We start from the raw sequence: 13,035 nt of genomic DNA on the forward strand, positions 1-13,035 counted from the left end.
TATGTTACTCAAAGCTGGATGGCTCTAGGTACCGTTGTTGTTTTTTACAATGGGAGAAACATACATGCATTCATGCAGATTCTTCATTATTTAATTTCTTTAAATATAATACAGGGCGATAATATTTGGTGGCAACAATCTGAAAGCCGTTTATAGCGTTTCAACGCGAAATGCCGTTTCGAGACTAATATCCCATTCACGACTAATGTCCCTTTTGGGGTAATAATGCACAGTAATAATATAATTCAGACTAATGTTACTTACTGGAATTTGGGGCTTTTGGTAATATATAAAGCCTAATTTATATTATTAATTTGTAATGCAGGAAACAAAACTGGCTTTAAACTAAAACGGTTTTAAACAACTATAAATCTAGCTATGAAAAAAACTCGCATTTTAAAAGCTGTAATTAATCTAAACAGAAAACAGATGAGTTAAGAGGGTACTTATGTACTATCACAAACGCCTTAGTAAAAGTCGCCAAATAATCAAAATTTGCCAAACTCTCTCAACTATGTGCATAAATATCTTTCAAGAGACTAATAACATCAAGAGACTCATGACAATCCTTCAGTTTATCATTTTCGTATGCATTCTTTTTGTGATTTATATTCGTTTGTCTTCAAGCACATTTTGTAGACAATTCGCGATATTTTTTGCCGTAAACTCAATTTTAAAATGTTCGCTCGTGGAATTTGCAAACAATGCGGAAGAAAACTGCGGTAACATTTTTGCAGTATTTTGCCTCGAAATCGCTAAAAAGAACGATGATGAGACCGTTGTAACATATAGCCTGTTAGCAATGTTGAAGCTGTGCGTGTTTCCGGGTATGTGCAGTTCTCTGATGTTTACTCTTGCTTGCTTTGTTGTTGCGAAACTATTTATGTTAGGTTAGAAAACGTGCGCGTTACGCAAAAACTCCGATAGATGATCGAAAAGTAATTAATTGATATTATTAAAAAAAAACTAGTGCAGTGCATTTATCTCTCTGCTGCATCCATTTTTAGCACTACATTTATAAAACCACTCCACTCTTTGAAACGGTTCTTCGTAACTACCTTCACAGCTTTAACAATAAAGCCTAGAAACGTTTTCAATCATTCTTTAATTGCTGAAATGGTACTTTGTTCTTATTTCTTTACGATGGGTGCAGTCATGTTATTTATTATTTTCGTCATGGAAGTTGAAGCGTTGCCTTCACGTGAAGAGTCTTTTCATACACACTTTCTCTTTGAACATTAATGGTCCCGAAAATCGTTTATTCGTGATATTGTTTCAGCCTGATATATCCCTTACGAAAATGTCTTGCAGAATTCTTTAAAAAAAGATTTTTGACTGAAAAAAACGAGACTGGTCCAATAAACCATTGTACTTACAGAATCAGTTCCCCGTGACATGATCACCTTCAAAGTAGTTCCCTTCAGCATTCACACATTTCTGCATTCGGTGCTGCCATTGCAGGTAACAGTTCTGGAACGAGGTTTTTGGAAGGCCCTTCAGGAGATTCTCCGTTTTTGCCTTAACCTTGCTTATTTCACTGTTTGTAAGATATTGAAAAATTTTGAATGATTTTTTTTTCTTCAACGGAATGTTGGTTAATTTTTTAATTAGGTTAATTAATATTTTTTGCTTTACAGAATTTTTTTTTTTTTTTTTTTTTTTTTTTTTTGTATCTATGTTATTTATTGCTCATTTCACTGTTTTTAAGATATTGAAAAGTTTTGAGTGATTTTTTTCTTAGGAAACAAAGTTCTTAACCTCCTTTATACCATTTGAGTTCTTAATATTTCGCAAAGGGAAGTTGGTTAATTTATTTATTAGGATAATTAATATTTGTATTAAGGGATATTGCTTATTTCTTTGTAATTTTGTTATACGTAATAACTTTTTTATGAAGTTGTTCTGTAGAGCAAAATTCTACGCAGTTTTTAAATTTAACGTTTGGTGTTCCCTTCAGCCATTTTTCCGGTACATTTAAAAGCCAGCTGCTAGTTGTTGATAAAGTTCTGTAAGAATTTCTATAAAGCTCTGTCAACCACTGTTATAATTTTTCGTAAGGGATGTTTATGTCTCCTACTGGTAAACACACTGGTTTTGTGTGTTACTGTGTAAACACACAAAATAGTTCATTAATTACCTCTGTTCTGCCATTGCTTACATTTCAAACAAGTGACTAAAATGGAGGCTGTGAGCAACCACGTTAATTTATACCTCAGCTTTTAAAGGTTAGAAGTACCATGAAAGGCCAATTAATTTTCTTTCATCACAACAAATCATGATGCTTCGTTCAAAAAATAACATTTGCTTCTGAGCTTTGTGCAAATTACTAGGTGTGGTCGATCTTCTCAGTGTAAAAGCATTGCCTGCGTAAATTTTACGGTATCTGTCAAGTTCCCGTAATTGGTAGATTCGTTAATGAAGGTCGTGATCTCTCTACGCCCAGTAATTTGTATGCTACCAGCAGAAACAAAAATGGCACACTTGAGTGGCTGGCAGCGTATCTATTTTGAATTTGGTGGAAACTTCCTCATCGCTTCCCGTCACGAAATTAGCAACCATTTTACAATTAACCCTTTTACAGGTCAGGACTCGCACGGGCGAAGTTCCCCTCATTCGTCTGCGTAACCCCTGGGGCAAAGGCGAGTGGAACGGACCGTGGAGTGACCGGTCGTGGGAGTGGGACAGTCTACCGGAGAGAGACCAGGAGCTGCTTAGCGTCAGAATAAGGAACGATGGAGAATTCTGGTATGTTCTTAACAGTTAAGATGGAAATAAATCTTCTACTCTGTGGTTATTTAATTTAAACGCCTTCAATTAAAAGCATTGTTTTGATTAGCATAAACTGTATTAAACTGACGTTTAATTCATTTCTTGTGAATTAGACCACATAAACACACACACACACACACATACTATATCAGGTTGTTCAATAAGTTCAAGGAACGGAAATGAAGAAACCAATTTTTATTTGTAAAAATGACTTTATTTTTCAACGTAGTTTTCCTCAACTTCAATACACTTATTCCAACGGTCTTCTAATTTATGAATCCCTTGACTGTAGTGGTTTTTCGGCAGCTCTGCAAAATATCCCTCCACGGCAGCTATTACCTCTTCGTTTGAAGAAAATCGTTTTCTACGGAGATATTGTTTGAGGTGTGGGAAGGGCCAGAAGACGGAGGGAGCTAAATTTGTCGAATAGGCTGGATGTTGCAACAATTCGTACTTCAATTCAGTTATTTTAGCAATGGTTTTTTGAGCTGTGTGCGCAAGTTCGTTATCTTGGTGGAAAATGATTTTCTTCTTCTGTAATCCGGGTCTTCTTTCACGAATTTATTCGTCTAATTGATTCAAAAGATTACAATATTAATCCGAATTAATTGTTTTGCCAGTTTGAAGGTAATCTATAAACAAAATTCCTTTCGCATCCCAAAAAACTGATGCTAACACCTTCTTCGCTGATTTTTGCGCACGAACTCGCTTCGGTGCCGAAGAGCCGGGTTCACACCACTCCTTAGCCTCCTGTTTTAATTCAGGATCATAACGGTAGACCCAAGTCTCATCCATTGTGATAAATCGACGGATAAAGTCGCTTTTATTCTTCTTAAAACGCTCCAAATGTTGCTGGCAAAGTCGCATCTGAATGTGTTTTTGCTCCATCGTTAGAGAATGCGGCACCCATTTTGCACAGAGTTTTTTGAAACCCAAATTAACCCTCAAAATATTGCTCACTGTGCCCAATGAAATGCCTAAAGCCTCTGTTAAATCTCTTTCAGTCAATCGACTGTCTTCCAATACCATATCTTGTATTTTTCCTATGATTTCCGGTGTTGATGCAGTTTTTGGACGTCCCTCTCGCGGATCGTCTTCAAGGCTGGTACGACCACTTTTGATTAAACTAGCCCACTTGCAAACCATTGTTTTTGAAGGAGCAGATTAGCCCAACACATTGAACATGAATTTCCATTGCCTTTAAACCTTTCTTTACAAAAGAATTTGATAACTACACGTTGCTCAATTTTATCCATACCTGAAAAAAGGCACAACACGTTAGATATAAAGGTTGGTTAAACAATGAATAAATTAACAGATCGAAATGAAGCTTTTGACGTGTTCCTAAGAAAGAACAAATATGAAAATGGCGTCGAAGTTTTAGGTCTAATATTGAGGAATAGTATATGGTGCTCCACGAACTTATTGAACAACCTTGTATATTATATATAAATAAATGAATAAACACAAAGTAAAAACTTATTTCGTTGCACCAATCCCCGATGCCGATGCAGCGAAAGATGTAAATTTCGTATTTTATTTTTCGTTTTGGCATTATTACCCTCCCCCCCCCTCATTTCTTGCAGTTTGTACTGTGTTCCTGGTAGTTTGGTTTTTGTTGCTTTTATTCCGAAATTGCATCTGTGATGAATTTTAAACCTATTCTTTTATTTTATTTTGAATTATATGCATATGCATATATATTTGAATATATGGCGTATATATACATTGTTACGAAATGCTCAGCAGCGGTAAGATAGCTTCCCCGCAAAGAGGGTTTAGGGTTTAGGAAAGACAGAGTTGCCAGATTAGGCGCGAAATCTTCAATTTGGCCATAAATTTGGCGATATGCCATAGACGGAGCGAGAACATTCTAGAACGAATTCCTTCCGGTTTTCTCGAGAATGTTCTCGAAGGCAGGTCAAAAGCTATATATATATCCTGCCTGTACGCGTTGTATGTTGAGTTCGGAGATTAGCTCGAGAGCGATCGACCGAGTCGGGAACTGTTCTTTAGTGCTTTGCCGTGAAGCTGTCTTCACCGTTATGGCCTGGTAGCCTGAAGGCTGTGTTGCTGATTGTTTCAGCATGTTTATCGTAGTTTTTCGACGACTATCACTCGTCTTTAGAACTGTCTTGTGTAATACTGACAAATAAATTGTATTTCGATTCTTCATTAAGTGTTGTCGTTAATCACTCCAAATCCGCGAACCTGTAAAACGCAACAATATATATATATGTGCGCGCGCGTGTGTGTGTGTTTGTCTGTCGTGTTGGAAACTTCCCTTAATGTCATTTTTGATAAAGTTGTAGCGTTATCTCCCTGTTCTACATGCTCAGAAAAAAGACATCAAATAAAAATACCTGTGCGAAATATTAAATGCATTTTGTATAACTGTAATCTTCAGAATATTAAAACCATACCAGAAATTCGTTTTTGCTTGTTTATACTGAAGTTTATGGGGTTTTACTTGATCTATAACTGAGTTCACTAATCCCAACAAACGTAAAGCGAATGATCGCTATGCCTAGAATAACTCCAAAGTCGTGGAAAAGGCTTAAACAACCTTTTTTATTTAAACAGAATTTAGAATATAAATGCACTTTCTTGTGCTAACAATGCCAGTAACATCCCGTGGTGATGCAATTGAAAGAAGAGTTAAATTCAAGTTAAGACATGAAATAGTATGGAAAGCCTACGCAGTTTAAATATACTCTAAATTGGCTCAATAATTCTAACCGGAGCGTCAAAATCAATATGTCGGCGACGAATATAATGCGAAGCAGAATAATTACAACTATCAGAGCTGGCAAGAACTAAATGTAGCGTGCACTCGCAGGCAGAACACGCTTTCTTTAAATGTAGAAATTTAAATTTAAATATTAACTATCTCATTTGCATTCTTTGTGAAGAAAAAGGAAAGGCGAAATTATAGTAAACATAGTTAATTTAAAATTATAATAACTGGTTAATTTAAATAATAACCCCACAAGTTAACAACTAATGGAAAAAAAGAAAATGTATTAACATCGATCAAAAAGGGCAATGTGTTTACTTAGAGAATATGCCATAAACGTAGAATATCGCTGTCTTTGTATAGAAACAAAGAATGTCTGCCTGAATATGGAACTTAGATTAATTTATATACACTCATGTCCATAAATTAAGGATAATGCAAAATCAGGCAAAGGAAGAGTTAGAAGAAAAACAAATTTGACTTATTTGTAAAGCTTATTTATTAAACAAAAGGTAAAGAGCAAAAAAAGATGCTATATGTGTGATATTATTGAAAAAATTAGAAATTTTTTCTCCCTGGAGCAAATCACAAAAAAAAAAAAAAAAAAAAAAAAAAAAAAGCACCTATTTACGAAAAACCAATATTACATGGTTGGTATGATTGTTAATACAGTGTATGTCTCCCAGACGATGCAATACAGTCCATACAACACCTAAGCATACTGAGTATCAAATTATCGATCTGATCTTGGGGGATATTACACCACTCAAAAGGCAATGCTCTCCGAAGTTCCGGTAGACATGTAGGAGGAGGTTAGCGGGTTGCAACTCGTCGGCCAAGCATGTCCCACACGTGCTCTACTGGATTCAAGTCTGGTGAGAATGCTGGCCAGTCCATACGGGTGATATCCTCCGATTGAAGGCATTCGCTTACGATGTTTGCACGGTGAGGACGGGCGTTGTCATCCATAAGCACATATTGTGCGCCCATGACGCCCCGAAACAAAAGTACATGTAGTTCCAGAATGACGTCCCGATAGATTTGGCTTGTCATGGTTCCAATATGAACATGCAGGTCAGTTCTGGAACCCAGAATAATTCCACCCCAAACGAGCACTCCTGCACCACCGTAACAGTGGCGTTCAATGATGTTTTCTTGGTGGTAACGGGTACCTGGAGCTCTCCATATGAAAGTCCGGCGAGAATCAGACTGCAAGCTAAACCTGGACTCGTCGGAAATCATCACACAAGCCCACTGTTTCGGTGTCCACAATGAATGCTCTCTACTCCAGGCTAACCGCAGGCGACAGTGAGTTGCAGTAAGTGGAACGCATCTGACAGGTCTACGAGCATATAGACCAATCTGCCCTAAGCGTCTGTACACGGTCTGCCTTGAAATTGTCGCACCAGTGGCTGAAGAGAGCTGACGAGACAGGTCTGAGGCTGTGCTCCGCCTGTTTGTTTTGGCAGTAACTGCCAAATACCGGTCCTCATTCGGCGGTGTAACTCTGGGGCGACCTGTGCTGTAACGTCTACTCACATTACCATCATCTTGGAATCGTTGCCAAAGCCTGGAGATGACACTCCGGGCAATTCCAAGTTCGTCTGATACTTCCAGTTGGGTACGCTCACATTCCAGACGGCCGATAATTCTACCACGTAAAAAATCATCCAAATGCGTCCTTTGTGTCATAACTATTCGGTTATTGCACTGGAATGCTTATAAAGCGCCTGCGAACAATTTTACTTCTTTGGCTATATTCCTTATATATCACTCTCGTCATTGTGATGTACTATCGGTGTCATCTGGTTACTTCCTGAAATTTGCATATGATTCTTGAAGATGTGGGTAGTGATTTTACAGGTGATATATTTATTTTAGAGTTCGATTTCCGCGTGACTCCGAATTATCCTTAATTTATGGACATGAGTGTAGAATACACTAGGTTTGAAATATTTAGTATATATGCTACTAAAAAACAATTAATATATAAATATTTGTTAAAAAGAAGCTGACGCAAAACTTCTCATTCACTCGAAGTAATTGATCGAAAGTGTGAAATTTTAGACCCGCTTAGTATGATGAGGCTTTTGCTGTATTTAGAAGCTTCTATCAATGCAGACCCACTAGACTGGAAGATGAGTTATCGCTGTAACCTGGAATAAATGACCAAATCTTAAGAAGGTTAAAATAACTTTTTTTTATTTAATTCTTAAATTAACGGAAAGACACTGCTTGTACGAAAGATGAAAATCCACTGTTTGCGGTTATTGATATTAACATTAGACAAAATAAAATTAAACCCCCTTAATTTAAATTCAAATTCTACGAAACTAAGCGATAGATTGCTGAAATACAAACCAGACAAAGCCATAGATACAATGCTTCTCATTTCAGTTAACAAGTCGACAACATAGATGACGAATTACGTTTATTGCTTTTTGAATTGCTTTGTTTGTTAATCCGTAAAAGCTTAAATTAAAATTGGAAGAATAATTAAACACCGTAAGCTCCACCGCATGGCAACACACTAGCGACTCGAAGACAAAAATATGTTATGTCGGGCAGAGAAGTATGTTGATTAAATATGAAAGAGAAATATCTTAAGTTTGTCTGAGTTCCCTTTCTCGTGTTCGGGTTGAAAATAATAAAGTTCAAAAATAATAAAGGTGAATAAAATAATAATAAACGCTAATATGGGAATTCTGGAGTTCGAATTCCGGCGAGGACATTTGCCAATTTCTTCAGTTCAGTTCAGTTCTTGATATCAAAAAATTCTAAAAGACTGTACATTGGCACCCGAACTAAAAAGGTGATGGACGATAGTTCCTCACAACGAAGATCTAGCGACTTGGCTCCCACATTCCCAGTCACTGTTTAAAAGGGGGGAGTATATGAGGTATTTTCTCACTCCTTTCCGCACGCTTTCATGATATAATTGGAAGCACGCTCGACGCATATTCGGGAGTTCCGGAGTTCGATTCCCAGCAATGGCATTGCACATTTTTTTACGTTTCATTATATAAATGAAGATATAATCTAATGCCTCTACAAGCTCAATAAAATAACGATAAAGCTCAAAAATAATAAAAGTATAATAAAGCTCAAATAATGATAATTCATATGGTAAATAAACAAATAAATAAAATCGGTATCTCTGGGTTCCTCTCTTTTTCCCTAACGCGAGAAACAAGCATATGCAGACTCTTCATCATTCGATAACGCAGATTAGTTTTTTTTCTCCAAATGTGATATGCCTCTGTATAAATATGCCTGCATCTTAGAAACGTATGAGGAAGGTTTTGATTAGAACAGAATAAAATGACATCTCCTTAAAAAAAGTTGTTTTTTTTATATTAGAGTGTATTAGAGCATTTATATCAGCTAAATTATTTACAGTTCATATAATTTACCAAGATGCGCCTACCTATAAAAACACTTCATTTCTAATTGGTAAAAAAAATATTTGTAATAAATCTTCTTGAGTGCTAATTTTGCTTCCGCTGCAGGATGTCCTTCGAAGATTTTCTTCGGAACTTCACATTCCTGGATCTTCTCCATGTAGGCCCGGATGACTGGATGTTGGAACCCTCCCTGCACAGCAAGAGGCCTTGGAGAGCTGTACTGGCTCGCCGTAGGTGGCGAGTTGGCTTCAACGCTGGAGGAGGACCCCAGTGCAAAGGTGTGGTACATTCTGACGACCATCCCTCGATGTAACTAACCTGAACCGGAAGAAATACGTGATAATGCTATTCTGCTGCCACCAATTCATAATTTGAAACATAAATAATGATCCTTAATTTTTATTTTTGCTTTATAGAATACTAATGGAAATGAACTTGAGAGCGTTGACATTAGTTATAATTTGTAACTTTAATTTTTAAAGTGGTTACAGTATTCTGAATTACAGTCAAAAGACGACGACAACGAGATCGTATTATCAGTGACGTAGCTAGAATTTTGCTGCCGAGGCGGTCCATTTTCCACTCATCCCAATGTATACAAAGAATTCAAATCTAAGCTGCCACAACAACATATAGTTAAGCTTCGTAAGAATTCAGATAGATAGCGTTATAAAATTTCAGATCTATAAAATGTCAAAACGGCATGTAAAGTATCTGTGGAAAAATCCCCCAAATGATTTATGTATCGCCGTTAGAGGGCGCTTCGCTTCTGAAAAGGAATGTTAGTTTTTACTTTGCGACGTAGTTAGTTAGCAGTGAACCTTCGATGCAATCCAAGTTGCTTTGTAAATAAAATGATTATTTTTGTAGATTGTTGAAGTATTTCACTTCGTTTAGAATTAGAACCACCTTTCGCAATAGTATCGAAACGACAAATAATATTTCCAAATAATGTCTATGTTAATTTGTGAACTAGAATTCAAATTCCGACATCTTAAAGTGCTATTTTGCTTATTTTCCTATTAGTAAAACTTCGTCGATGACATTCTAGAAGTTTGTTTCATTACTCCAGTTGTTCTTCATTAGATAGTTCAATATTTAGTAAATACAAAATGCTCACTTTTAGGTCTTAAGTGCGTGCTTCTTAAACGATTTGTATCTAGAAAAACTTTCCTCAGTTGAAGTAGTATTTGCAAGAATTATGACGAAAATTCAAAGTAGAATTACAATACAGTAAGACCCCGCTTAACGCTGTTTCGTTTAGCGCTGTTTCCGTTTAGCGCTCTTTTATTTCAACCCGGGGATTCCACGAAATCGCTCGCAGCATACGGGGATTCCTCGAAATATTATGCAGCGATAGGTTTCAAATACATATCCGAAAGAGTGTACTTGTATTTCTTGTTTGGTGCGGTATTGTACAGACATATTTTGAAGGGGTAAATGTGGAAGATGTCGAAGAAATAATTCAAGAAGCAGCGGCTAGTCTTTCTAATGATCAGCTCAAGGAATTAACTGAACAAGAAGAAAACAAAAATATTGACAGCAGTGATTCAGAAGAAGAGCAAAAAGAACTTTCGATGGCCTTTGTAAAAAGGAGTTTGTCTACCATAACTGAAATAATGGATCAATCAATTCATTGAAAATGATCCGAATTTCGACAGGAGCTCAAAACTAAGGCGGGGTGTTAGAAATGCTCTATCCGTTTATGAAGAACTTTTAAGAGAACAACGCAAAAGAAAAAGGCAAACAACATTAGATACTTTTGTCACAAAAAGGCAGAACACTGAAAACGCGGAAGGCTAACTAAATATGACTGATTTAGAATTTTATTTGTTTTTTTTTTTTAAGAATATTCGTTTTGTTATTTATATTTTGTTTTTATTTTTGCAAGAAATAATAATGTGGTATTAATTTGGGCTTTAAAAAATAAATGTTTGGTTTTATTTTTATTAAAAAAACATACTTTTTAAATTTAATACCTAACCAATTTCCTAGCCATCTTCCCCTAACCCCAATATTTACATGTAAAGATAGCCTCGTTTAGCGCTGTTTCGCATTACGCTCTACTTTGATGGAACGTATCGCCGCGTTAAGCGGGGTCTTACTGTATTTGGAATTTCGGTTTGGAATAAACTGGTTAATGTAACAGTCCAAAGCGACTTTTTTTCCAACTCTCGATTTTATCTTCCTAGGCAGTAACATAAATAAAACTGTGTAGTGTTTCTCAGTAAAGAACTTTTTCTTTACTTATAATATTAAGATCATAATTTAATTGTCATTCATATTTTTCATTCAATACTTTCTATAGAGTAAGGAAGGCATAGCACAAAAATGAAGCCATTGAAGTCTCTTTATAAAAAACTTCTTTGAATATTCCGCCTAGTGTAGAAAGAATTGTCTCTTCAGTGCAGTTTCGTACCACAATTTGGCAATCCGTGATTCTTCACATGACCAGTTACCGAGTGGATAAGATGGCTGACTATCGGTAGTTCGCCCTGATCTCAGATCCTAAAGAACGGGTGGCTTACCTCATGGCATTTTTGCTGTGGCTTGTTTTGAGAAGTTTGGATTACTGTGGCCCATACAGCTGTCTCAATGGAATCTGATTACAAAGTATCACTAACTTCCCTTCCTGAGTTATCGATATGGAATGGGTATCTGCATGCCTTTGTGGTGTAACGGTAGCGCACTTGGCGTAAATTCGAGAGGTCCATGTTCGAGCCACAGTGAGGCCATTGCACATTTTTCACGTCTTCTTGCTTCAACCTAATGCTTTTACAGGCTTAAACAGATAAATGCAATAAACCTTCTCTAAGGCGACCAGTCATGATGCCAACTCATTTTTGCTTCCTGTGGAGGTAATTGTCACAGAGATATGATTCAGGGCCGATATTTAGTTAGATTCTCAGATATACATGTCGGTTTCAGAGATTGAGGAGGTGGTCGCCACGAGAGAGTTCACTGTATGTGGCTGTACAAACCGTGTAAAGTCATTACTCGGCTTTTATTGGCTTGTAGGCATAATAAACCCAATTATAAAATTACATTAAATGGTGCATATATCGATACCTATGATCAGGCGCTTTAAAATTTAAAAAAAAATTAAAAGAATTAAAAAATTTATCATTTTATACGGTATTTCAGTCCCTAAATTTGTACTGAGGAAAATTTTATACTTCTAAATATCGGATGTGGAAACTACATGACTTCCTTGTACGGCCTATCAAATAATATGTATTTTTTGCTGCACTTCATTTAAACTTATGTCCTAGAATTTCATTAGACATATATTTCTTATTCAATCACTTCAGTTCTAACATCGCGGCAAAGCAGAAATACATAAAAATTCAAAACATCTTCATTGAAAATAGTAAAATACTGAAAAACCTAAAACGCGAAATACAGGTTAAAAACAGCTAAAAAAACAACTTTTACAATTAAAAGTAGTTTCTATGAAAAAAAAAAAAAAAAGGACGCGGGGGGGGTAAATCGATTATCGGGTAGGAAGACAAAATTTTCAGTGTACAAAATGGAAACTTTTGATTCCGCTGCGAAAAAAGACGAAGTTGGTGCACCAACTGACTTAATTCACTATTCTACTGAGTTTGAAATGTAAAATAAATGGCGGTCTGGTTAGGCTAGCGCCACTTTTAAATTGTTGATAATTCTATAACTATTGCTATTGCATTATATAACTAAAGGCATAAGAAACTTTAACAGGAACGAAAAAATAGCATAATTCTATCAGCTCACCGAGCAGGGTAAGGGTTAGTAAGGATACATATATATGTATCAGCTTTAGTCGTAGCTTAAATTATCAGACGATAAGTTTAAAAAAGAAAAACAGGATCCATTTATTATTATTCAAGAGAAATATCAGTTACAAAATCAGATATCCGGAGTAAATAAAAAGAATTACTAATAACTTTTTGTATGAAGTTTACTGCATCGTGACATTTAAGAAAAAGCACCCGATATTCCTTTGCGAGTCCTTTTATAGCCTCTTGAAAGGCGGAGCTTCCAAGAAATGACGTCAGCCTCGTCAGCCAATCCAGTTCGCTTTAAAATTTTCCAGAACATTCTATAACTGTACGTGCAGAAAAGGCGGGAAAACAACTTGACTAC

The 13,035-nt window shown here is 36.2% G+C and overlaps 1 protein-coding gene across 5 annotated transcripts in view; it reads left to right on the forward strand.

Moving 5' to 3' along the window:
• The window catches only part of LOC118192048 (calpain-9-like), a 390,870-nt gene that overhangs the window by 335,238 nt on the left and 42,597 nt on the right, over positions 1-13,035 (forward strand). For all 5 annotated transcript variants that reach the window (XM_085816136.1, XM_085816138.1, XM_085816135.1 and 2 more), the window contains 2 exons: positions 2,582-2,745; positions 9,016-9,188. In XM_085816136.1, coding sequence (XP_085672262.1) covers positions 2,582-2,745; positions 9,016-9,188 — 337 coding nt within the window. The remainder of the gene's footprint in view (positions 1-2,581; positions 2,746-9,015; positions 9,189-13,035) is intronic.

The sequence above is a fragment of the Stegodyphus dumicola genome, chromosome 4 (genome assembly GCF_044657685.1).
Source record: "Stegodyphus dumicola isolate Sdum_Otavi_A_Nest chromosome 4, ASM4465768v1".
Classification (NCBI taxonomy): domain Eukaryota; kingdom Metazoa; phylum Arthropoda; class Arachnida; order Araneae; family Eresidae; genus Stegodyphus; species Stegodyphus dumicola.